Genomic DNA, 26,104 nt, shown 5'->3' on the forward strand with positions numbered 1-26,104 from the left:
GGACAATACCGATCTGAGTTCCTTTGGGGAGCAATCTTAGCCAATTCATTTGATACAAAAGAAAGAGTATCTTTTATCTTACGAATATTGCATCTCCATTCCACATGCCCTTTATTACCACAATAACGACAATGTTTAGTAACATACGAGGTGTGAGTTTTAATGTTACCTTTTTGTGGATCCTCTTGCATTCGAGCTCGGCGATTTTTCTTCCTCCTCTTCTTCTTCTTATCTTTATTCAACTTTGTTGCTTCCTTGACATCTTTGATTGTCGTACTTGAAGAGAATGATTGAACATGATTTTTAGGCTTGACTGGTTTTATTTCTTTACAAGAAATACGAACATTTTTTGCATCAGTGGAAGCCTCGGGTTTAGAAGAATTTTTAGCTTTAACAAATTTTACCTCTTTGCTAATATTTGAAGCATCTATTCCCTTATAGCCCAATCTCGTGTATCACGATGATTTCTACTTGCTTCTAACATTGAGGTTAAATTGTTTGAGCTAGCATTGAACTTTTTAAGGTCCAAATTTTCTTCTTCTAACATCTTGATTTTATCAAGAGCACTAGCTAGATCAGCCTCAAGGCGTTTTTCTCGGGAGAGATATTCACCTTCTTTCTCTTCAAAACTCTTTCGTTGAGAGTTAATCCTCGCATCATAATCAGCAAGTTTCTCTTCCAACAAATGTACTTTTTCAAGAGTAGCATCACGATCTTTCTCTAAAAGTTCCGCTCGAGAAAGACTAACACTTGTTTTTTCCTCAAGATTCTATATATATATATTTAGAATCAGTTTTCTTTGCTTCCTCAAGGTAATTGTTAAGCCTTTCTTTCATAGAATGAATCTCTAATGAAGCTTCTCTTTTTAGAGAATCAAATTTAGACTTTGAGGAGTCAAGACCAATGACAAGTTGATTAATCATAGCTTGCAGACAATTTATATCGTCTAGATGCTTCTTTTCTCTTTCTAAAGCAAGAATTAGTTCAGTTGAACATGAGAGAAATTTTTCGCTTAATTCATTTTGATGAAATGTTTCTATATTCGATGAATCAATATTTTTCTCGTCATCAAGAAGAGTTATTTCAGAGTCTGAATCATTGATTACGCATACAGGACTTAGCTTAATCTCGTCTTGAGAACATTCATAATTATTCTCAGAAGAGCAAGTAGAACTTGACGAAGAAGCCCCTTTTAAACATATCTTAAAATCAAAACTTTCAACGTTTCGCGATACGTTAACTGAGTCTTTCTTTAGTTTTCGCTCTCGCTTAACTTTACTTTGACTCATGTCTTATAGGTTGGATCGCATCAAACACAGATTGTTAGATCTTTTCGTGTTTGCCTGCTGTGAGACCAATTGAAAAGGCGAGGGTACCCAAATATACCTCAAGTTAAAACTTTTCCTTCCTATAAGTCCTTTCTCCGAAAGTGATTGTCTATGGACTGAGTCGAGATAATACAACTAATCGGTTCGCACTTCGTGTGATCGTCTACGGATACGAGATCGAGACAATACAACAATGAAGTATGTTTACTTGATACAAAGGTTTGGACTTAACCAAACACAATAGGATTGCTTATCAAGTAAATAGGAATTAACATTTGTGTAATTTACTTTAATTATAATAAAACAATTATAATGCGGAAAATAAAAGTAAATGACACAACAAGATTTTGTTAACGAGGAAAACCGCAAATGGAGAAAAACTCCGGGACCTTGTCCAGAATTGAATACTCTCAAGATTAAGCCGCTATACAAAATAAACCAACTTCGTATAGTTGAGGCAAATCAACTAAACCTATAGTTCACCTAGTTCCGTTTGTATTCCCACGCCTCCAACTTATGAATAAGTCACGTACTTGGAACAATTCCTTTGGTTCGTATTCCAAACAGTAAAGGAACAACAAATCTGTTTGGTATCAACTCTCTTCAACCAAGTGATATGAGTCAGACAAAGGCTCTTCTGTTTATCTTAACATAAACTCCTTCATCAGGTTCTTAGATCTATCTTATGTTCAATTACCCAAAGTAATCATAAGATTTTGCAATCAATACCTTTAATCCCAAGGAACCGTATTGTTGCCGATCTACTCAACTATTCTATCCAATCTACCACAAGGATAAACCGATTATAGTGAGATCCACTTTTTACCAAAACAAGTATTGTGCACACCAAAGATTTATATAACCAAGTCAGAAATCTTCTATATCTTCTTTGTCTTCAAATCTTCTTAGATCTTCAATAAACACCTGCACGCAACTACTTGAATCTCTTGTGATCAATCACACACAGAACGGAGTCTGTTAACAATGGATTATCACAATATCGTCTTTAGAACTAACAACAGTCTAAAGATCTCTGTCGAAACTTCGAACTAGTTTGAGTGAATCTTATATCAGAAGAGAAGATTCTCAAGCATAAACAAACTATAGGTGCAATAAAAGTTCAACCACCGTTAGTCAATCAAATCAATCGAAAGCAAAAGATAAAACGCAATTATCTAGTTTCCCACCTGATAAGCACGTAAGTGCTACATTTTATACCCATATTTATATTAGCTAGGACTCAATAGTTTGGCTAACAATAATATTTTAGTGCTTTTGTAGAAAGTACAGACGAATTTGATCATCTGGAGGAAAACGAAGCTAAATTACCAGCTAAACGGCGTTTGCGACTAAAATCATCCATGTCATTATTCGCTGCACCAAAAGAGCTGAATCAATTATGGGCTGGTCATGTATTCTCGTTTGGCACCACTTAACCATGACACTGCCGGAACAAGGACTCGGAGAACAAAGAATTCCCAACATCAATCACGTGAGCTGCACAAGGATAGTGGATGACGTGGTGTCATTTCCACCGCATTTCAATTTCATTATATCAATACTTCAGTGCACTTTCTTTTTGGTTTCGTTTCATCATCTTTCATCTGAGATGGTGAAGAATGAAGATGACGATCAATCAAGCTACAGAGCTAATGAAATTTCAGAGGGAAGTGGAGATGGATCTGTATACAATGGTTCAGTTACAATCAGTGGTGGTGTTGGTGAATGGTGGGTGCAGTGTATTGTTATTTCTCCAGACGTAACTGAAGATGGACCAGAGAGCAGTCAAGTTGGGGAACTGGATTTTGTGCCGGAATAGAGATGGCAGTGACCGTACTTGACATGGAAATGGGTTTGACATAGATCGATTAGACAAGAAGATGAAATTGAGTTCAGTTAGGCGTTAAATGAGTTGGTTTTAAGCAAGTCCGTGCAGGCAGCAGAGAAGGTGAATGTTCGATGGTGTTTGCAGTCAGTTGTGGCTGTACAGATCGTAGACGATATCGATTCAATAGAGGGGCAGAGATCATTAAGCCTTGGACAGAGTTTTGGGGAGTTTCTGGACTTGTTTCAAGCCGGAAGACCAGCTGACTTGTTGTTGCTGCTGCCGTTAATTGCGTGGATGAACGGACAGGATTATGATCTTGTTGCGAGTTGAATTGAACAAGGAAATGGTAGAATTACAGTGAGAAGCAATGGCGGTGATCAGAGACGAATTCAAAGTAGTGTTGTAGCTGGTGTTTGAATTGAGCAAGTGGTTGAATGGAGTTACAGCTGACGAGATGCATGCGAGTGAAGATGAAGACGCAGGAGAAGACGGAGGAGTTTTGTGTTAGCTGCATTCCTTTTCGTATTGTGTTATTTGGCCGAGATGAAGAGGAAGGTGCTGATACGATGAGGTGATGAGCTGAGCTTGTGCAACCGCGCATGGCAAGAGTAAACGAACAGAGATGGGGTACTTGGCCTGAATAGTCGCTGGAGTGGTTTACATGAGATGGACCAGTTGACCGGAGAATGGAAGAGTACGTAAGATGCTGTTGCCGGACGTGGATAGGAAATGGATTTAGGTGCTGTTGAATCGGCTAGAGAACTGATGCCATGGTCCAGGTGTTGGTTGGATATGAACTGAGTAGTGAGATGGTCAGACAAGTTGCATCTGGTCGGTTAACGAACTGAGTATGGAAAGTAGGTGTTGCAGTTGGAGTTTGGAAGGAGCTGAAGAATTAGTAAGTCGGAGCTGGTAATGGACCCGAATGGACTGGGCCTTGGCAGATACAATGTTTGCTAGGTTTTGGTCGCAGCAACACTGAGAGGGAGAGATATAAGACCAGGGACTGAAAACAGAAAAGGGGAGTCGGCCTCTGGAGCCGAAACTGGGAGAACTCAACAGAGACGGGAAAGAAGACGACGGCTAGGGGCGGCTACAGATCCGTGAAGGGAGAAGGGTTTCCGTTTGGGGTTTGGGTTCTTTGGTTTCCCCAACTCCATTTCGATTGATAGTGATTCTCTTTGATTTATTTATGACTTTTGAAAAAGCCATGTGTTGCTAGATTTTTGTACCTGGGGTCTATGGTAGAAACCACTTGGAGTTTTAGACTATTTTGAATTGAATAAAAATTGAGCAAAAGACTATTATGAATTGAATAGATTAATTCTTGAATATTGTTTATTGATTTATTTATGATATGTGTTGTTGCTTCACCGGTTCTGCATAATACAGTAAACCATGTGCTTAATTTTTATGATTGCAAATATATTCGTCTACTTATTTGATATTTCATACTGGGTTAAATCTTTTGATGGGATATGCTTAGAATAGCCGGGTATTATTTGTGAACCTATAATTAGTTTCTTATAACTTTCTCGCTAACGCAATTTGATGGTGCATGCTTTGGTTCAATTTTTTGATATGCCATGCTTAGGGTGTCCCACTGATATTTGCGATTCTAATACGCATAATAGGTGATGTCGATAGAACGAACGATAAATAATTCATGGATTATATTTCATTTCAGTAATTGAGTAGAAGTTGTGGTGGATACTATAAACCCTGGTTACCGACTTTTCCATTGGATTCGTTTAGTTTGTTTAATTTATTTTCTTTGTTTTTACAATTCTAAAAATATCAAAAACATCTTTTGTTGGTTAATCGATTAAGAACATTGGTTACAGTATTTCCACCGCTCCTTGTGGGAACGACCCGTACTTGCCTCTGTCTACTAGTTGGACATCGTGCGATTGCGGTTATTATAATAGGCATCTCCGGATCCTATCAATTTTTGGCGCCGCTGCCGGGGAGCGGTTGTGGAATATTGTAATTAGTATTTTTTTTATTTTGTAAATACTTAGGTGTTTATTAAAAAACAAATTGTACAATATTTTTATTTTTTAGGATTTTTTTTCCTTTTGACTTGTTTTGTGCTTCAGAATTTTATTTCAGGAGCGTTTTTGAGAACGATGAGTGTTTTGCGCGAGACGTCGTCTATGACGCTTGGGGAATACATGTATGGGTCACGGTATAAGGAAGTTCTTGCTTATAATCGTCTCAGGTATGGAACTTGGAATCCACGTAATTTCGGTATGAGTGGTTATTCAGATGAGTATCAACCCCAATACCATGAGGGTGAAAAGGAACTTGATACTAGAAGTGATTTTAGGAATTATGAGACCGATACAATATCTGAATCTATTGTATCTTACACAACTCATGATCTAACTGATTATTTGTCTATTCAAAAGGACGAGAGTTGTGTTAGAGATGCCATTTATTCAGATAATGATGATTTAGAAGAACTATTTATACAGAAGATACTATTGTTGAGTCTGATGACTTAGAGACAGTAGACGTGCATAATGAGATATTGTCTAATCATTCAAATAATGAGTTTCCTATAAGTCACTTAGTTGCAGATAGTGATGAGGCGATTATTCATGATAATGTTTCTCCATTACCCTCTTGTTTTTCTGACCCATCTTGTGATTTTCTGATTGTTGATGTGGAGGCAATTAGTACTGATCAGGTAACTACTGATTTTGAACCAATCTCAGTTTGTTTAGCCCACTTTGTAGATTCCGATGATCCTATGCTTATTGACATCGTCAATGCATTGCGGTCTCCAATGGATAATCAAGGTAACTCAACAACGGAAGTTATTTCCGCGGACTTAGAACCAAATTTAGGAGTTGCTGATTTTGATAAACTTGAACCATTAGATACAAGTTTAAACCATTGTGTTGAGTTTGATAAATCGGTACCTTTTTGCATTGTCAATACATTGCTTCCTATGATCTCTAGTGAAGATAATGTGTCGACCGGATGTATTTCAGCTGATTTAGAACCTGATTTAGAGTGTGCTTCTCTAATAGAAACTAATATGGATTATATGTCGGTTGTCCATGTGAGTGATTTACTTATCTCGACTAAGGATTGTTTTCTATTAGGAATGGACTTACACATCTTTTTGGAGATTTATAGTGTTTGCAGGTTCATATTCGTAGCTGAACTCATTTGTTGGATTGATCCCCAACTTTTCAGACTTTATATATATGCTTTGCAGGGATACAAAGATTATGCTTTATGGGAGTCAACCCATACGATTTGGATTCATGGGAGTCAACCCATCAGATTTGTTTTCTTTCCTATATCTTTTAATTGTTTGCTTAAATTTCCCATCTTAATTTCTACGTTGGATGACTCAATTACATTGAGAACAATGTAATGTTTAAGTGTGGGGGCGTGGCTCTTTCATTAGGAATTTTGATAAAAAAAAATTGAATGAATGACAAGAGTTTAGCGGGTCTACATAACAAAAAAAAAATCAGCTGTGTAGCGGGTCTTAAGAAAAAATTATTATATGACTTTTCGGGTTATGACCAACTGTTCAGTGGGTCTTTCTGTCTAGCTGTTTAGCAGACATCACTCGATCTTGGTGTTTAACAGATACGTCTCGCTGTTTAGCAGACAACACACTTCATATCCAGCTGTGTAGCGGACATATTCTTTGTTTTGCTCGAGGACTAGCAAAATATAAGTGTGGGGGTGTTGATAAGCACGTAAGTGCTACATTTTATACCCATATTTATATTAGTTAGGACTCAATAGTTTGGCTAACAACAATATTTTAGTGCTTATGTAGAAAGTACAGACGAATTTGATCATCCGGAGGAAAACGAAGCTAAATTACCAGCTAAACGGCGTTTGCGACTAAAATCATCCATGTCATTATTCGCTGCACCAAAAGAGCTGAATCAATTATGGGCTGGTCATGTATTCTCGTTTGGCACCACTTAACCATGACACTGCCGCTGGGAAGCACAGACACATCAGATTCGTTTCCGTGTCCGTGTCGGACGCACTATGGACACATGACGTGGCCACGACGCCCACACGACGCGTGTCGGACGCATCAAAATCCGTGTCCTCACTTGACGCACGTTGGACGCACATTGGACACACATCGGACACACTCGGACGCACGTCGGACGCATATGTTACCCTATATCTTAAATTCCAAAAAAAAAATTTTTTTTATCAAAACTCATCTCTCTCTCTCGTCTATCTTCTACTCTCAGAACTCAGAAGAATACCCCTTCCCACAGTCTCCCTCACCTTTACTCTTCTCTTCTCAGATCTAAGTTGATCATCCGAAAATCAACTTATTTAGTTTTTTACAATCATTTGCTAGTTGTTATGGCTTTATCTCTTAGTTGTTTACATTGAATTTGAAGGTATGTTCTCTTTCTTTTACTCTCCCTTCTTCCTTCTGATTTGCATGATTTTGTTGAGTTATTGATTTTTTGTTCTATTTTCAATCTATTGTGAATTTGGGTTGTTACTGTATTTGGTGAATTTGGGTTTTGTTTTGATTTTAGTGGTGGGGATCATGTGTATTGTCTACTGTGTAGGTTTTAGGGTTTTTTTTGGGGCCTTTGGGGGCATTTTTGGTCGTTCATTGAATTTGAGCTTTATATATAATACTTATAATTTATCTTTTAATTTTCTGCTTGTAATGATTTTATGCTTGTATTTTGATGGCTATCATCTCTTTAATTTTGATGCAGATAGCCAGATATGAACGAAGAGGTTTTAAGCACTACTCCGCTATGGAGATATGTGACTAAGAAGGATAAAGTTAAAGGTGGTGGTAATTGGAATTTTGTATGTAACCACTGTCAAGTTCCATATTCGGGTTCATATTCAAGAGTGAAAGCACATTTGTTAAAGATTCCAGGCTCTGGAATTAGAATATGTCCAAAGGTCAGAGAACATAAACTTCAGGAAATGAAACAATTGAGTGATGAAGCTGAGGCCAGAGCAAAAGCATCTAAGTTTAAAAGTGTGCCTCTGCTAACATGTGGATCAGGTAGTGGTTCTTCTTTTGCGTCAAATTCTTCATCACTTGTTGAAGATCCTAGGAAGAAGAAAAGAGGGGTTGAGAGCCCAATAGAGAAATTGTATAATGCTGCCAGACGTGAAGAAATGGATAGCATAATTGCACGGTTGTTTTATGCAGCTGGCTTGCCGTTCCATCTTGCTAGGTGTCCATATTATAAAGTTGCATTTAATTTGGCTACATCAGATAGTAAAAGCATTCAAGGTTATATTCCGCCGGGTTATAATAAACTAAGAACAACTCTTTTACGGAAGGAAAGAGAACATGTTGAGAAAGAGCTAGAACCAATTAAGAGCACTTGGAAAGAAAAAGGTGTGAGTATTGTGACCGATGGATGGACCGACGAACAACGAAGACCCCTCATGAAATTTATGGCTGTTTCAGAGGCTGGTGCAATGTTTATTAAAGCAGTCAACACTCAAGGGTCAGTGAAGGACAAAGAGTACATTTCTAAGTTGATCATGAGACAATACGGAAGTTGGGGCATCAGAATGTTGTGCAAGTAATCACGGACAATGCACCAGTTTGTAAGAGTGCAGGGCTACTTGTAGAAGGTCAGTTTAAACACATTTTTTGGACTCCATGTGTAGTCCACACACTAAACCTTGCTTTAAAGAATATATGTCATCCGAGAGATATTCGAACTAATGTTTTAGTATATGAAGGGTGTGCTTGGATTAGTGAAATTATTGCTGAGGTGGTACTGATCAGAAACTTCATCACTAAACATTCCATGAGATTAGCCATGTTTAATGAACATGTGGAGTTAAAATTATTCACACTTGCAGAGACACGTTTTGCCTCTAGTATTATAATGCTTCAAAGATTTAAAGATGTGAAGCAAGGACTCCGTAACTTGGTAATTTGCAATCAATGGTCATCATATAAAGATGATGATCCTAATCAAGCATTGTTTATAAAAGAGAAGTTGTTGGATGATGATTGGTGGAACACTTTGCAGTATGTTATTGATTTTACAAAACCTATCATAGAAATGCTTAGATTATGCGACACAGACGAGCCTTGTCTTCACTTGGTTTATGAAAGGTGGGATCGAATGATAGATGAGGTAAAGAGCATTATACATCGCCACGAGGGCTTACAAGAATATGATATTTCACCATTTCATATGGTGGTGGACGGGATTTTAACAGATCGTTGGAGTAAAAGTAGCACACCGCTTCACTCTTTGGCACATTCATTGAACCCAAGGTATGTATGACAGTGTAAAATATGCAATCGCTTATTTATATTTTCTGGTCAGTTGAGTTAAATGTTAAAAAAATTTATACTAAAATCATAATTGAAACAACATAGGTATTATAGTCGTCAGTGGCTTGATGAACGTCCAGGGCGTGTTCCACCACATAGAGATCTTTTGATTGCAGGTCAAAGATTGAAGTGTTTCGAGAGGTATTACGATGCGGATGAGTTAAGAGAAGTTAACATTGAGTATGCTAAGTTTTCATCTTGCCGTGAAGAATTTGCAAATGCAAATACCATAAATGATAGATGGAGTATGAATCCTTATGTGTGGTGGGTTACTTATGGGGTGTATGCTCCTTTACTTCAGCAAAAAGCACTCATGTTGCTTGGCCAACCTTGTTCATCTTCTTGTAGTGAGAGAAACTGGAGTACGTATAGTTTCATAAATTCTGTGAAGAGAAATAAAATTACTCCACAAAGAGGTGAAGATTTGGTATTTGTTCATACTAATCTTCGTCTCTTATCAAGAAGCCCAGAATACTTGCTAGGGGATACAAGAATGTGGGACATTGGAGGTGATTCTTTTGATACTATGGAGGGTACTGTTGGTGTACTTGAAGTTGCTGATCTTTCTCTTAATGAGCCAGAGATGGAACGCATGATATTGGATGATAATGAAGCTAATGTGGAGGAGCTATACCCCCTGGTTTGACTGTTGACGTTATTTTTTGGTGACCAGGTAACTGTCCATCTCCTTGATCTGTTTTATTCTAAAATTTTAGTTACTATCATGCCAATTCTTTGTTTTATGATGTGAATTCCCCCTGAAATTTGTGTTTAAACTGACCTTCTACAAGTAGCCCTGCACTCTTACAAACTCTGGCAACTTTCATTTATGCCAATTCTTTGTTTTAAATTTCTACAGCTGGATCCTGGATGTAGCGGCATTCACATCATACTTGGAGGATCCTTGTTTTTTGGGCTAGTATTTGGTTCATGAAGTTGCGCTGTTGCGGGAAGGACTTCACTCCCCTTTGCGAAGCCTTCTAATTTTTTGTTGATATGTATATATATAGACTAGTAAATGTCGCGGAAAGGACTTTACTCCCTTTTGCAAAGCCTTCTAATTTTTTGTTGATATGTATATATAGACTAGTAAATGTCTATATAACCTTTTGTTGATAATGGATATCTATGTTCTCCTGGAAGGCTGGAACATTTAGACAGGTAAATGCTTAATCTTTTATGTTAGGAATGGGGACAAACATATATAATTTAATGAAAATATTTATATATATACGTGTCCGTATCCTAGTATTTTGAGAAATTGCCGGTCCTCGTGTCCGTGTCGTGTCGTGTCCGTGTCCGTGTCGTGTGTCGGTGCTTCCCAGCACTGCCGGAACAAGAACTCGGAGAACGAAGAATTCCCAACCTCAATCACGTGAGCTGCACAAGGATAGTGGATGACGTGGTGTCATTTCCGCCACATTTCAATTTCATTATATCAATACTTCAGTGCACTTTCTTTTTGGTTTCGTTTCATCATCTTTCATCTGAGATGGTGAAGAACGAAGATGACGATCAATCAAGCTACAGAGCTAATGAAATTTCAGAGGGAAGTGGAGATGGATCTGTATACAAGGGTTCAGTTACAATCCGTGGTGGTGTTGGTGAATGGTGGGTGCAGTGTATTGTTATTTCTCCAGACGTAATTGAAGATGGACCAGAGAGCAGTCAAGTTGGGGAACTGGATTTTGTGCCGGAATAGAGATGGCAGTGACCGTACTTGACATGGAAATGGGTTTGACATAGATCGATTAAACAAGAAGATGAAATTGAGTTCAGTTAGGCGTTAAATGAGTTGGTTTTAAGCAAGTCCGTGCAGGCAGCAGAGAAGGTGAATTTTCGATGGTGTTTGCAGTCAGTTGTGGCTGTACAGATCGTAGACGATATCGATTCAATAGAGGGGTAGAGATGATTAAGCCTTGGACAGAGTTTTGGGGAGTTTCTGGACTTGTTTGAAGCCGGAAGACCAGCTGACTTGTTGTTGCTGCTGCCGTTAATTGCGTGGATGAACGGACAGGATTATGAGCTTGTTGCGAGTTGAATTGAACAAGGAAATGGTAGAATAACAGTGAGAAGCAATGGCGGTGATCAGAGACAAATTCAAAGTAGTGTTGTAGCTGGTGTTTGAATTGAGCAAGTGGTTGAATGAAGTTACAGCTGACGAGATGCCTGCTAGTGGAGATGAAGACGCAGGAGAAGACGGAGGAGTTTTTTGTTAGCTGCATTCCTTTTCGTATTGTGTTATTTGGCCGAGATGAAGAGGAAGGTGCTGATACGATGAGGTGATGAGTTGAGCTTGTGCAACCGCGCATGGAAAGAGTAAACGAACAGAGATGGGGTACTTGGCCTGAATAGTCGCTGGAGTGGTTTACATGAGATGGACCAGTTGACCGGAGAATGGAAGAGTACGTAAGATGCTGTTGCCGGACGTGGATAGGAAATGGATTTAGGTGTTGTTGAATCGGCTAGAGAACTGATGCCATGGTCCAGGTGTTGGTTGGATATGAACTGAGTAGTGAGATGGTCAGAGAAGTTGCATCTGGTCGGTTAACGGACTGAGTATGGAAAGTAGGTGTTGCAGTTGGAGTTTGGAAGGAGATGAAGAATTAGTAAGCCGGAGCTGGTAATGGACCCGAATGGACTGGGCCTTGGCAGATACAATGTTTGCTAGGTTTTGGTCGCGGCAACACTGAGAGGGAGAGATATAAGACCAGGGACTGAAAACAGAAAAGGGGAGTCGGCCTCTGAAGCCGAAACTGGGAGAACTCAACAGAGACGGGAAAGAAGACGACGGCCAGGGGCGGCTACAGATCGGTGAAGGGAGAAGGATTTCTGTTTGGGGTTTGGGTTCTTTCGTTTTCCCAACTTCATTTCGATTGATAGTGATTCTCTTTGATTTATTTATGGCTTTTGAGAAAGTCATGTGTTGCTAGATTTTTGTACCTAGGATTTATGGTAGAAACCACTTGGAGTTTTAGGCTATTTTGAATTGATTAAAAATTAAGCAAAAGACTTTTATGAATTGAATAGATTAATTCTTGTTTATTCATTTATTGATGATATGTGCTGTTGCTTCACCGGTTCTGCATAATACAGTAACCATGTGCTTAATTTTTATGATTGCAAATATATTCGTCTACTTATTTGATATTTCATGCTGGGTTAAATATTTTGATGGGATGTGCTTAGAATAGCCGTGTATTATTTGTGAACCTATAATTAGTTTCGTATAACTTTCTCGCTAATGCAATTTGATGGTGCATGCTTTGGTTCAATCTTTTGATGTGCCATGCTTAGGGTGTCCCAATGATATTTGCGATTCTAATACGCATAATAGGTGATGTCGATAGAACGAATGATAAATAATTCATGGATTATATTTCATTTCAGTAATTGAGTAGAAGTTGTGGTGGATATTATAAACCCTGGTTACCGACTTTTCCATTGGATTCGTTTAGTTTGTTTAATTTATTTTCTTTGTTTTTACAATTATAAAAATATCAAAAACATCTTTTGTTGGTTAATCGATTAAGAATATTGGTTACAGTATTTCCACCGCTCCTTGTGGGAACGACCCGTACTTGCCTCTGTCTACTAGTTGGACACCGTGCGATTGTGGTTATTATAATAGGCATCTCCGGATCCTATCAACGGTACTCGTAGAGCTTCTCAAACCCAAAGAAGTCTTTAAATTGAGCAGTCGTAAGAGATTTCGCCTAATTAGGTTACTCTCCTCTCCGAATAGGCGGCTTCACCAGTAACAGTATAACAGAGGAAGTTTACTGTCACAAAGGATTAGTTTGCTAGAAATGCAAACTTCAAGTATTTATAGGCAAGGAAGTTTGGACACCAAGGAATTTCCAAAACCGAAAATATTCTCAAGATATTCAATAATAATTTCCATATTCGGTTTTCATAATTCCTGAGAATGCTCTGTCCAAAAATATTGATCGAAAATCTCTTTGGAAAATCTTTAACTAGCAAATGCACATTACTAATTCTTATTTTCCATATATAATTAAAAACCTTAATTAAAAGATTCTTAACTTATTTAATTTCGATCCTGGAATTTACTTCCTTCTTAGCCGTTAAGGAATATCTTTGAACAATAAAAGATACGCATTACTGCATGTGTTCAAAGTGTGTCGACATCCTTACTTTGTAAGTCCTCTTTCATACTTACACACTTGAAGCCGATTTACCACGCTTCCAAACAAGTTTAGAATAGGTTCATCTGACTTTCAAGAGTTATGCGATTGATTAAGAACTCTCAATCACAAATCATGGGTTTAACGGTTCTACCAAAACAAGTTTCGGTTCTACCTCCATGTGAGTATTGTGCATAGTCACACTAGCTTCCAAAAATTCGTTTGACTAGGTACTAGGATCTGTTCCCCACATATATATGGTATCTAACTCATATGTGTTGCACATGTCCATAGGATCGGTTCCCCTTTCTGCTATAAACCTTGTTGCACCCCATACAAGGATCGATTCCCCTTTGTGATGTGTTTCACCTCTTACTAGGATCGGTTCCCCTTTACCCAGTGTTAGGTCTTACAAACTACACAAACTCGATCATACCATCATGTGATTACTTAAGATCGGTTTCACTAATAAAAGTCATACCAATACAAAAGTCAGGCCTCATGTGAATAGTTTTACCAAGAAAATAAACAAGTAATGAGTGGTTATACTAATCACACATATTGGTCGTTCATAAGATATGCAATGAAGAATAATCTCAATAACGCCTGGCGATTTCCTTTTCGATTCACAAACAAATTTCATGAACTTACTTCCTTAAAACACATGTAAAAACATTGTTTCCTAGGATGAAATCCTCACCTCATACCCATACATAATCACGATAGCATTCAAACGATTATGTCGATGTTTTATCTACAAAGTTTAATGGTTAAGCAATAAACCTCGTATTGTATTCCTTAATACTATGTCTATCTAGAGTGTTCATGCTTCACAGTTTTGTTTTCAATATGCACGACTTGAAAGATACGTTAGGGAATGAAACAGTTCAAGTCAAATATCACTAACCTCAAGTGGAAGGATGATGTTGTGGTTGTAGATCCTTACTTCTTCACTTCTTCAAGTCTTCGCAATACTTGTAATGTCTCAAATCCTAATACTTTCAAGCTAACCTATACGAAGTTGACTCTAGTACGTTTAATCAAGCGTCTCTTAAATGAGTTTTGGTTTACTAAAATATAACAACCAAACTTGACATACCAACGCTTGGTGGGTTCAACCGAGCTGCGCTCTAACATTATCATTCGAAAATAGTCTGGAACAGTGATTTGTGTCATTAATGTTATTGGGAATGTTTCGAATTGATTTATATAGAAATATAGAACTACTGTAAATCTGGGTACATGACAGTATGCATACCAGTTTCACATACTAGGAAAACTGTTATAGGTCCAGAGCCGCAGTACACGTACTATAGTTCGGCAACAACTTTTTGGTACGCATACCCGGTATCCATACCATAAAAAGTATGTTGCTCGTGAACTAGGAATGGTACGCATACCAAGTATGCATACTGTAAAGGAACTGTTAGTTTTGAAACCGGTGTGGTATCCATACCCGGTACGCAAACCAGAAAAGTTATGTGAGTTCCTGAACTCGTTTTTGTCTTAAGGGTACATGTTAGAGCACTGATCGGTCGAACTCGCAAGCGTTGCTATCTCAAGATTGTTTTCAAGTTTAGTTTCCAAAATTATTGAAAAAGTGGGGGTACAACAACCACACCCAATATTTCGCTTAGCAATCTATATGGACGAACTCTAATATACTTTCTAGAGAATCAACTAGATAGTCAGACTCAATCTAGATAAAAAGTATATCAAAGAGTTTATATCTCAATCTCTCGATTTGATATATACTCAAGCAAATAGAAATCTGTGAGTCTTTATCAAATACTAGAGAGATAACTCGGATGGTACCAAAGACCAATATCATAGTGTCAATCAATTTAAATCAACAACCAAAAGGTCGGATATTCTAATTGATTGAACAACGCACAACCTGTGATATTTCAATTATATAACAAAATATAATGCGGAAAAGAAATAACACAGACACCAGAATTTTGTTAACGAGGAAACTGCAAATGCAGAAAAACCCCGGGACCTAGTCTAGATTGAACACACACTGTATTAAGCCGCTACAAACACTAGCCCACTCCAAATTAACTTCGGTCTGGACTGTAGTTGAACCCCAATCAATCTCACACTGATCCAAGGTACAATTATGCTCCTACGTCTCTGATCCCAGCAGAATGCTACGTACTTGATTCCCTTAGTTAATCTCACCCACAACTAAGAGTTGCTACGACCCAAAGTCGAAGACTTTAATAAACAAATCTGTATCACACGGAAAAGTCTATATGAATAGATAAATACGTCTCCCAAGAATATACCTGCGAGTTTTGTTCCGTATTTTGATAAATCAAGGTGAACATGAACCAATTGATAAACCAGACTTATATTCCCGAAGAACAGACTAGTATTATCAATCACCTCACAATAATCTTAATCGACGAAGCGAAAAAAGATATTGCGGAATCACAAATGATGAGACGAAGTTTTTGTGATTTCTTTTATATCTTTCCTATCGGAGATATCAATCTCAAGCCAATTATTACAATTGTACTCGTACGATAGAAACAACAAGATCAGATCACACAACTACAAGAAAGTAGTATCGGCATGGCTTCACAATCCCAATGAAGTCTTTCAGTCGTTAACCTGGTTTATAAGAAGAAACCAAAGGTTAAAGGAGAATCGACTCTAGATTAGAACAACTAGTATCACACAGAAGGTGTGGGGATTAGGTTTCCCAGTTGCTAGAGTTCTCCCTTATATAGTCTTTCAAATCAGGGTTTGCAATCAATGTTAGCTTGGTAACAAAGCATTCAATATTCACCGTTAGATGAAAACCTGATTATATTCAAGCTAATATCTTTCAACCGTTAGATCGAAAACTAGCTTGTTGCACACAAATGAAATGCACGTTTCTAGGCTTGTGTAACCGTACCCAAACTTGTACATTTGTTGGTTCAACAATAGTCAACCAAATGGTTAGCCATATGATCACTTTCATATCAACCATATTCTTCTTCACCATAACTAGTTCAAGTGACTCAAATGAACTAGTTAGAGAGTTGTTCAATTGCAAGGAAATCTTATGTAACTACACAAGACACGATTGAAGCAAAAACGCTTTGACTCACTCGAATCGGTTTATGAACTATAAAGCCACGGTTTGCAATTTGCATTCCTTAGTTTATATAAGAATAAGTTCACAAACATCGTTTTTAGATATAACCTACTCAAATTCGCGGACTGGGTTCACAGACTTAAGTTCCCGGACGGAGTTCACAAACTCCAGCAGAATTTCTCGGGATGAGAACTTCCGCCAGTTCGCGGACTGAGTTCGCGGACTTGGCTCACGCCACCATTCCGGTTCTCTTGATCAACAAAGTTCGCAAACTTCGGTTCAAGGAATAAGGACTTATACATATATGTGTTTCCACAACAATGCTTATATCCTCCAATGGTTATATAATCTAAACTCTCATTTCAATCATCGAAACATTCTTAGAGGACGTTGATATTCTACAGTTGTTATTCACAAACTATTTTTCGTCAAAGTAAGCAATTTTCAAAGTGATTGAAACTTGTCATGATTTTCATCACTAATTAAAGATGAACTTGGCTAAAGCGAAAGCTTACCGACACATATTTCGAGAAATAGATAGGCGAGATAAACTCGGCTCGAAATAGCAAATGTGTATAATCTAAGTCTATATAGCAAAACGACTTTTGTCTCAAGTTAGGAGATAAATAGACTTTTGAGTGATAGATAAGTTCAAGTCTCCACATACCTTTTAGTCGATGAAGATCCACGGGTTCCTTGAGTAGTCCTTGATGATTGCCATGGAGTTCTTGAGCTCAACTATACTTTCTATCCTAGTCCGAGACCTTAGCTATAGTAGACTAGAAATCAAGACTTATAGTTTTGATCACTAACATTGACAAACATGCTTGAGATAGCAACACATGCGAGTTCGACCGAGCAATGCTCTAACAACTATAAGTATTGATTTCTAGTCTACTCATAGCTAAGTCTCGGACTAGGATAGAAAGTGTAGTTGAGCTCTAGACTCCATGGCGATCATCATACAAAGACGAAGAACTACTCAAGGAACTGGTGAAACTTCATTGACTAAAAGGTATGTGGAGACTTGAACTTATCTATCACTCAAAAGTCTATCTACTCTATCTCCTATCTTGAGACAAAAGTCGTATTGATATATAGACCATGATTATACGCATTTGCTATTTCGAGCCGAGTTTATCTCGCCTATCTATTTCTCGAAATATGTGTTGGTAAGCTTTCGCTTTGGCCAAGTTCATCTTTACTAGTGACGAAAGTCATATTAGTTTCAGTTACTTGAAAATCGCTTTGACGAAAAATAGATTGTGAACAACAACTATATAACGTCCTCTAAGAATGTTTCAATGATTGGAATCAGAGTTTAGAATATAACCTTGAAAGTATATAAACATTGTGTGATAACTCATACGTGTGTAAGTCCTTATTCCTTGAACCAAAGATGCGTACTTTGCTGCTCAGGAAAACCGGAACTGAATTCGGCGTACCAGTACGCGTACTTTCGGAAGTTCACATCCCGTGAATTTTTGCTGGAGTTTGTGAACTGAAAACAAACTTATTCCGGGTACTTAAGTCCGCGTACCAGTATGCGTACTTAAGTGGATTAGTTTCTAAAAACGATTATTCGTGAGCATAAACTTATATAAACTAAGAAATGCATACTTGCAAACCGTGGCTATAAAGTTCATGAATTGATTCGAGTGAATCAAATCGTTTTTGCTTTGATTGTGTCTTATATACTTCTATGAGATCTAAGCAATTGAACAACTCTCTAACTAGTTCTCTTGAGTCATTTGAACTAGTTATGGTTGATACGAAAGTGCTCATATAGCTAACCATTTGGTTGACTAATGTTGAACCAACTAAGTGTACATGTTTGGTTACGGTTACACAAACCTAAATAAACGTGTATTTCATTTTTGTGTAATAAGCTAAGTTCGATCTAACGGTCGAAAGATATTAGCTTGAATCTAATCGGGTTTTCATTTAACGATGAATATTGAATGCTTTGTTACCAAGGTAACTTAGATTGCAAACCCTGATTTGAAGACTATATAAAGGAGAACTCTAGCAACTTGGAAACCTAATCCCCGCACCTCCTGTATGATACTAGTTGTATAAGCTAGAGTCGATTCTCCTTTAACCTTAGGTTTCTACCGAGACCCTGTAGGTTAACGACTTGAAGACTTCATTGGGATTGTAAAGCCAGACCCAACTATTTTCTTTGTAGTTGCATGATCTGATCTTGCTGTTTCTATCGTGTTTGAGTACAATCGTAAGATTGGCTTGAGATTGATTTCTCCGATAGGCAAGATATAAAAGAAGTCAAAAACATATTCGTCTCATCATTTGTGATTCTGCAAAATCTTCTTACACTAGTCGATTAAGATTATTGTGAGGTGATTGATAATTCTAGGATGTTCTTCGGGAACATAAGTACGGGTTATCAATTGGTTCCAGTTCACCTTGATTTATCAAAAGACGGAAAAAAAACTTTTAGATATTTCCGTGGGAGACAGATTTATCTATTATCGTAGACTTTTCTGTGTGATACAGATTTGTTTATTAAAGTCTTCGACTTTGGGTCGTAGCAACTCTTAGTTGTGGGTGAGATCAGCTAAGGGAATCAAGTGCGTAGTATCCTGCTGGGATCAGAGACGTAAGGAGCGCAACTGTACCTTGGATCAGTGTGTGATTGATTAGGGTTCAACTACATTCCATACCGAAGTTAGTTTGTAGTAGGCTAGTGTTTGTAGCGGCTTAATACAGTGTGTGTTCAATCTGGACTAGGTCCCGGGGTTTTTCTGCATTTGCGGTTTCCTCGTTAACAAAATTTCTGATGTCTATGTTATTTCTTTTCCGCATTATATTTGGTTATATAATTGAAATATCCCAGGTTGTGCGTTGAATCGATCAATTGGGAAATCCAACCTTCGGTTGTTGATTGAAATTGATTGATCCTTGAACATTGGTCTTTGGTACCGTTCAAGTGATTTCTCTTGTATTCAATTAGACTCGCAGATTTCTATTTGCTTGAGTAAGTATTGAATCGAGAAAGTGAGATATAACTCTTTGATATACTTTTATTAAGATTGAGTTTGACTGTCTAGTTGATTCTCTTAAAAGTATATTGGAGTTTGTCCATAAAGATTTTAAGCGAAATATTGGGTGTGGTTGTTAGACCCCCGCTTTTTCAGTACACATATCCCATACATGTACCATGACAAAACTATTTCCTGAAAATATAATGTGACATGGGGGCGTCTGAATAAACAATGATTTATTACACTCCCCCTGAAGATATTGTGTCTAAGCTAATTGTCTCGTAAAACCTTGTCATGAAAACCTAAATGGGCAAAACCTAATCGAAGGAAAAAACGTACAATTGTGACTAAGAACCGAGCAAGACATGCATATGTTGCCTCATTAAAACCTTGACAAAGAAAACCCAGTAAGACAAAACTCGGCGAAGGAAAAGACTACAACTTGATAGTCCAGTAAAATACCTTTTATGATGATGTCCCCCCTACCAAGTATTTCAGTTAATTCTTGGCTTTATAATATTTGAGTCGAGACTTCCCAATTTTGATGAACGAATTCCTGGAGTGCAGAAGATCATTGTGCTTTCATGAAGATGTCTGCTAGTTGATGAAGTTTTCTTTTATGTTGCACAAACAATATTGTCCTCGATAAATACTTTTCCAGAGTCTATGTTCTTGTTCAACTCATTGAGAACTTGTGCGATGCATTAATGTTAACTTCTCATGATGATTTGATGAAGTCATTGATGGAGTTTCCTCGACAAAAGAGCTAAGATGCAAATATATTACTGTAAGTGAAGAAAACAATATTTTTGGTCATACCTTATGTGGTTTAAAAGAATACCCAAACTTCTAAGATATTGTTATGTTGATTTGGTCTAACAAAATGACCTAATTAATGGTGGGAATCCACCAAATAACCAAAATTCATGCAACTCCCCCTTGGATAACCACCATGTTGAATTGAATTGTCCCACTAAAACCTTGCCAGTAAAACCCAATGGGAAAAAATTTGGACGAAGGAAAAAGAGCAAAAATATCAACATTATGAATTTTTTTTTGAATGTCAACAAGATGTTGCCTCGTCAAAACCTTATCAAGAAACCACATGGGACAAAACATGAAACGAAGGGAAAAGAGTACAACATTTGACGTATTTATGGATGCTAACCAAACTATATGAGTTTTACACGAAATAAGCATTGAAATAATAACTTTAGTTTATCTCAAAGACGAGTTTATACTAGCATAATTCTATCTAAAGACAAAAAATAGAATTTATGCTGCAAAAGCGTGGCTTTTGATGTTTTTAAGGACTCCTAAAAAGGCTTATAAAGTTGATATCATTAACTAATTAATCCAGATTTTTGGTTTCGTACCACATTTCTGAATACACATAAAGTATTATTAAACCCGATATAATCGAGTCAGGTAGCTGCCTAAATATAATTTGAATCCTATAAGGATTACAAATTGAATATATGTTCTTCGACCACATACGAGTTGTTCAAGGAATACTACGCTGAATGCATAGTATAAGGAGAATGATTATTGAATCAATCTTAGGGTTTGAAATAAAATAAAACACTCAAATCGTTTGTACAACAAACATATTTCTGGTGTAACACATTTACGACTACACCAACCTGTAATTAATAGGCTTCGTAATTTTAAAGGTGTTAGTCTTGGATCCAAAATTACGTCAATCAAGAAATTAATCCAATCCAAATTGGATTGTGTTCCAACCAACCACGTATGTCGATATTCATTTGCAGAGGGGTTAACAGCCACCATCACTTATTATTTCAATAGCTTCTATAAATGAATATTCAACAATAATTGGCTTACCATGAGCCCAAACAGTTCTAAAGTTTCTGCATATCTTGCAAAATTTAATCAATTGCTGGTACCAGCTCCCGCGGACAATATAATCTCTTCATATTGAAGTGAGAAGATATTATATTTGAGAATGTGAATTTAGACTCAATTGGAGCACTACCTGTAGCCTCTTATAAAGCGCCACTTGTTTGCTAGATGTGATTCAATTTCGTGCTGATAACGTGTTCTGAAACTAGAAAACAGAAAAGAAGAGACACAAAGTAGAAGAAGAGAGAATTCTCATTTTGTGTGTAAGATACAAGAGATTAGGCCTCTATTTATATACTCCCTCCGTCCAAAATTAGATGAGCTAGTTGTAGTTTGCACAATTTTTAAGGCAAGGAGAAAAGGGGAGTATGTTTAAGTATTTTTTTTTTACAATTATACCCTTATGGATAATAACTAGTAAAATTTAGAAATGATTTATCTCTTAAACTATACCATGGTTTTTCGTAAACTTTATACCGTTGAAAAGCATTTTAAAACACTTATGTAACGAATATAAACATGACTATCAAATTATACATATTTCTTATACTAACAATAATCAATTAAAAGGGTAGTTTTAGAAATATCCCCTTGATTAGAGAGATAGCTCATCTATTTTTGGGACAAAATTTAAAACCAACTAGCTCATCTAATTTGGGACGGAAGCAGTAGATAGAAAAATCCCTAATGTTAGACACGGGGGAGTCTTAGTAAATAAGCAATGATTTATAACAAAAATCACAGTATTTAGGAAAAATTACCATATTTTTTTTTCAAAAATAAAATTTATATCATGTTTTACTATTGGATAACCACGTTTATTTGTTGCAACATTTTCGTCAAAAACAATACCGATATACTCCGTACGTCTAAGAATAAAAATTGCTCTTATTTATGTGGAATGACAGAAAAATAAAAAAGGACACTAATTCACTGTTCTTTTGTTTAAAAAAATAATAAAATTACATGCTTTTAAAAATAAAATACAACTCAATCAAAATCAGGTTCCTTCGAGAAGTTGATTGGAAGTGTCGCTACAGGCTGAGCTTTAACCCTTTTTTTGTTTCATATCATCACGATCTGTTAATTTTATATTTCAACTACTGTACATGATCAGCACTCGACTTTTATAAAGGAAACATGCTTCGAGTATGTATCTTTTTCTTTAAATTTTATCATTGGTCTAATTTTGATCAATGTTCTTTTAATTTCACTGTAATTATGATTGTAATTTTATATCTCAAATAACAACGGACACCTAGCTCAGCTGATCATCCTCGTTTCCCAAAGTTTTATGTGCTCCAGAAGATCCGAGGTTCGAGCCCCCACTGGTGTAATATTGCAGGAATTAACATGGAAGATAGAGTTAGCTTGCCCCCCTTGTGACACAATCTCAGCCCTCATCCTCTTCGGCTCCCTTGGCTAGGTTACCCATGAGGCTCGTTGGTAGGCTAGCATATCAACCTGTTCAATTAATGTAGTAGTGTGTTGTTAGAACTTAGCTTGTTAGGCTTCCAACTAGTTAATCTAATATTCTTTGTCCAATAATAAAAATTAAAATTCGTTGAATTATTAATTTTATGGAATTATAATCAAGATTAGTTTTATTTAATTATAAGATTTGTATTTGAACATTAGATATTAGAAATTTTTGTTTTAAATTTTATGATTGGTTTAATTTTTGTGATAAAATCGTGATAAAATTATATATTGATGTAATTTAATTTTAATTTATTTATACTTTTGATATATATTTTTGTTTATTTAATATTATTACATTAACTAATTGGAAACCTAATAAACTAAGTTCCAACGGCGTACCATATTACATAAGTTGAAACAAGTTAAAATATTATATTATACTAGTATTTTAGTCGATTTTGTCATATATTTTTGGTAATAATTTGTGATTTTACAAAATTTAGTTATTCTAGGTAAAAATAAATTCCTGATAAATATATTTTAAGGTTAACGATACTTTCTTCATTTTATTGCCAAAATTTTAGGTTCCTACCAAAAAAATAACGGAGGGGTTGCAATCAAAGAAACGAGAATTAACCACAAGTAAATGAGAGCCCTAAAAACTGTGTTATTATATAGAGATTAGATTATTATTTCATGATTTTTCTTTTCCCCTTATTCAGTCCTCGATTGTCCTCAAATGCAGCAGCCCAAGTAATAGGTTTCTGAAAAAACAACACAGATTGAGAGACAGACACAGACACTCGGTGAGACAAATCAGAACACAGAAAGAGAGATAAAAGAGAGAGATGGGTGGAGCACAGTTGCTTAAGAGGATTCCTCTTATCAAATTCCCTCAAAGACATCCAAAACTTTCTGGTTGGTTTCAATCGAATCTCACTCTTTTGATATCTTTGCGTTTAATTTTCTCTCTTTTATTTATTTATTATTTTATTCCTGTAATATGCAGTTGATATTGAAAATTAGGGAAGTCCATTCCTTTCTCTTGAACAAGTCCTGTGATGTTTTTAGTGTTGGAAAATTCTAAATATTTTGGCAAAAAAAAAAAGAAAGAAGAAGTTTGACTGAATGTGGTGTGAAGGGGTTATGTTGTGAATCGTGAATATGAATCAGTGTGTTTCTGGAGTCTTAATCCAGTTTCCAAATCTGGGTTTGATCTGGATTCTCTTCCCTTAGATGAATTTCTGCTTTAAAGTCGAGGGTTATAATGAGAGGTCACATAGTGTTGAAGAATCCAACAGCAAATAAATTGTGTAGGTACTGCTTGTATGATCTAGAATATGGACGTAGAAACAGACGGAGGTGGGATGGAGCACTAATGAAGGGAAACCATCTTAAGTGTTCTCCATTTGTATAGCCTTTGTGGAAGAGAGATAGAGATAGAGACTTGATAATCAAAAAAAATAAAATACTCTATCTAAATGCGTGTTTGTGTAGAGTACACGAGATTCTGACGCTAATGATCAACATGAGTTTACGATTGAGAGCTTTTTATTCTTTAGCTACTATGATGAAATAATTATTAATTTAAAGAAGGATTTGGGATTTGGTTTTATATATCGTCTTAGTGAGTAAACATGGATGCTTGTTTATAAATAACCTGTATAACTTAGTGACACAGACAGTCAAGTGCAATATCAGATAGGTTACATAGATTATCTTGGGGTTTCTCAATTGCAATTTCACATTGAGTAGTTGTTGTTCAGGCAACTCTGTAGTTGTCGATAACCTCAAAATAGGATTCATCCTATTGTCTGGATCACATATTACCTGATATGCTCATTGGATAGAATAGCCAGTATCACTAAACTCTGTACAATTTCGTTTATAAGTAATTTTATGAAGTCTATTATGGTAATTGCTTGAAGGTTAATATCCTAGAAACTTGGCATTTTATCTAATTTTGGTTCCTAAACTTTTTCCTGCCAAACATATTTGACGCATAAAGAGTGAAACGCATGGTGTTATTCACGCTAGTTTCATTTCTATCGATTATCAAACACTGTCTTTATGTTAAGTGCCACTTTCCTGTACAGCTTTTATTTTATGAAGCTTAATCACCATACTAAACAATGTTGAAGTACATTCTCATAGTGACAGGGTATAACCTGCTTTTGTTCTGCACTATATAGAGATATGAATGGATGCAGTACTTGCAATATGTTTATAAGACTATTGGAGTATTGAAATTTCTGAACCTGACATGTTTAATAAATAGGTTCTGCAACAGAGACTCAAGCAGTACCGAAACCTGTTGAAGCTCCTCAGACACTGTTTTCTATGTCTTCTACCAACTCCTCTGTTGGAGGGAAAGCTTCTGAGCAGCCAAAACGAACACCAATTACGGACAAAGAGATGGAAGCTATTTTGGTATGTGAACTATTACATGAGATGGCTATTTTTACATTACATGAACTATTATGATATCTATATTTCTGCTACACTAGATGGCTATTTTTAAATCATGTATAACCGTTGTTTTGTAAATCCGTTTTTAACCCTATTCTTAGATTTCTTTCCCGCACTAATATATTCAGAACTGCGACTCAATTCGAAAGCAATTTGTACTTGTCTTTGTACTTGTCTTGTCAAGTATGTTTTTTTGGTTGTTTATTGGAAGATCGATTATGGTTATTTATTTTTGTGTTTTGTGAATGTTGTTATTTGGCAGTTGGGTGGGATCTTCTGATCATTTTGTTCAGTTGGATAGGATCTTCTGATCATTTTGTTTGACGACAAGAGACATGAACTGTAGGTATGTTGGTCGTACAATTCTCTCTTTGCTTCCATAATGAAGTTTTTTGTATTACCAAAAATATTACTATAAAAGATGGAATATCTTGGAATTTTAACAATAAAATGAAGAACCGAGAACTGAAATGTTGATCTCTGATCTGAGTACATGATTTAACTACCTGCATATGGGTATTATTTTTGTAAGTTTATTTTATCATTTAACGAATACTTCTGTTATCCTCCAACAAATGGAATAGATGCTATCTGTGTGTGTGATGTGTGTGGATAG

At 36.5% G+C, this 26,104-nt stretch overlaps 2 protein-coding genes and 1 long non-coding RNA gene across 3 annotated transcripts; all 3 read left to right on the forward strand.

The window, feature by feature from the left end:
• Positions 1–7,899: 7,899 nt before the first annotated feature.
• On the forward strand, positions 7,900–9,873 carry LOC113295679. Its single transcript, XM_026544005.1, has 4 exons — positions 7,900–8,698; positions 8,812–9,433; positions 9,539–9,738; positions 9,842–9,873. The coding sequence occupies exons 1-4, from the start codon at positions 7,900–7,902 to the stop codon at positions 9,871–9,873; spliced, it is 1,653 nt and encodes a 550-aa protein (XP_026399790.1).
• An 86-nt stretch (positions 9,874–9,959) lies between these two features.
• LOC113293348 lies at positions 9,960–10,635 on the forward strand. Its single transcript, XR_003332247.1, has 2 exons — positions 9,960–10,166; positions 10,353–10,635. It is a non-coding gene; the product is annotated as an uncharacterized LOC113293348 (long non-coding RNA).
• Positions 10,636–23,642: 13,007 nt separating this feature from the next.
• Positions 23,643–26,091, forward strand: LOC113299163. The gene is made up of 3 exons (XM_026548133.1): positions 23,643–23,937; positions 25,298–25,449; positions 25,751–26,091. Exons 1-3 carry the CDS (start codon positions 23,868–23,870, stop codon positions 25,766–25,768), a joined length of 240 nt encoding a protein of 79 aa, XP_026403918.1. The 5' UTR covers positions 23,643–23,867; the 3' UTR covers positions 25,769–26,091.
• The last annotated feature ends 13 nt before the right edge of the window (positions 26,092–26,104 follow it).

The sequence above is a fragment of the Papaver somniferum genome, chromosome 7, assembly GCF_003573695.1.
Source record: "Papaver somniferum cultivar HN1 chromosome 7, ASM357369v1, whole genome shotgun sequence".
Taxonomy (NCBI): Eukaryota; Viridiplantae; Streptophyta; class Magnoliopsida; order Ranunculales; family Papaveraceae; genus Papaver; species Papaver somniferum.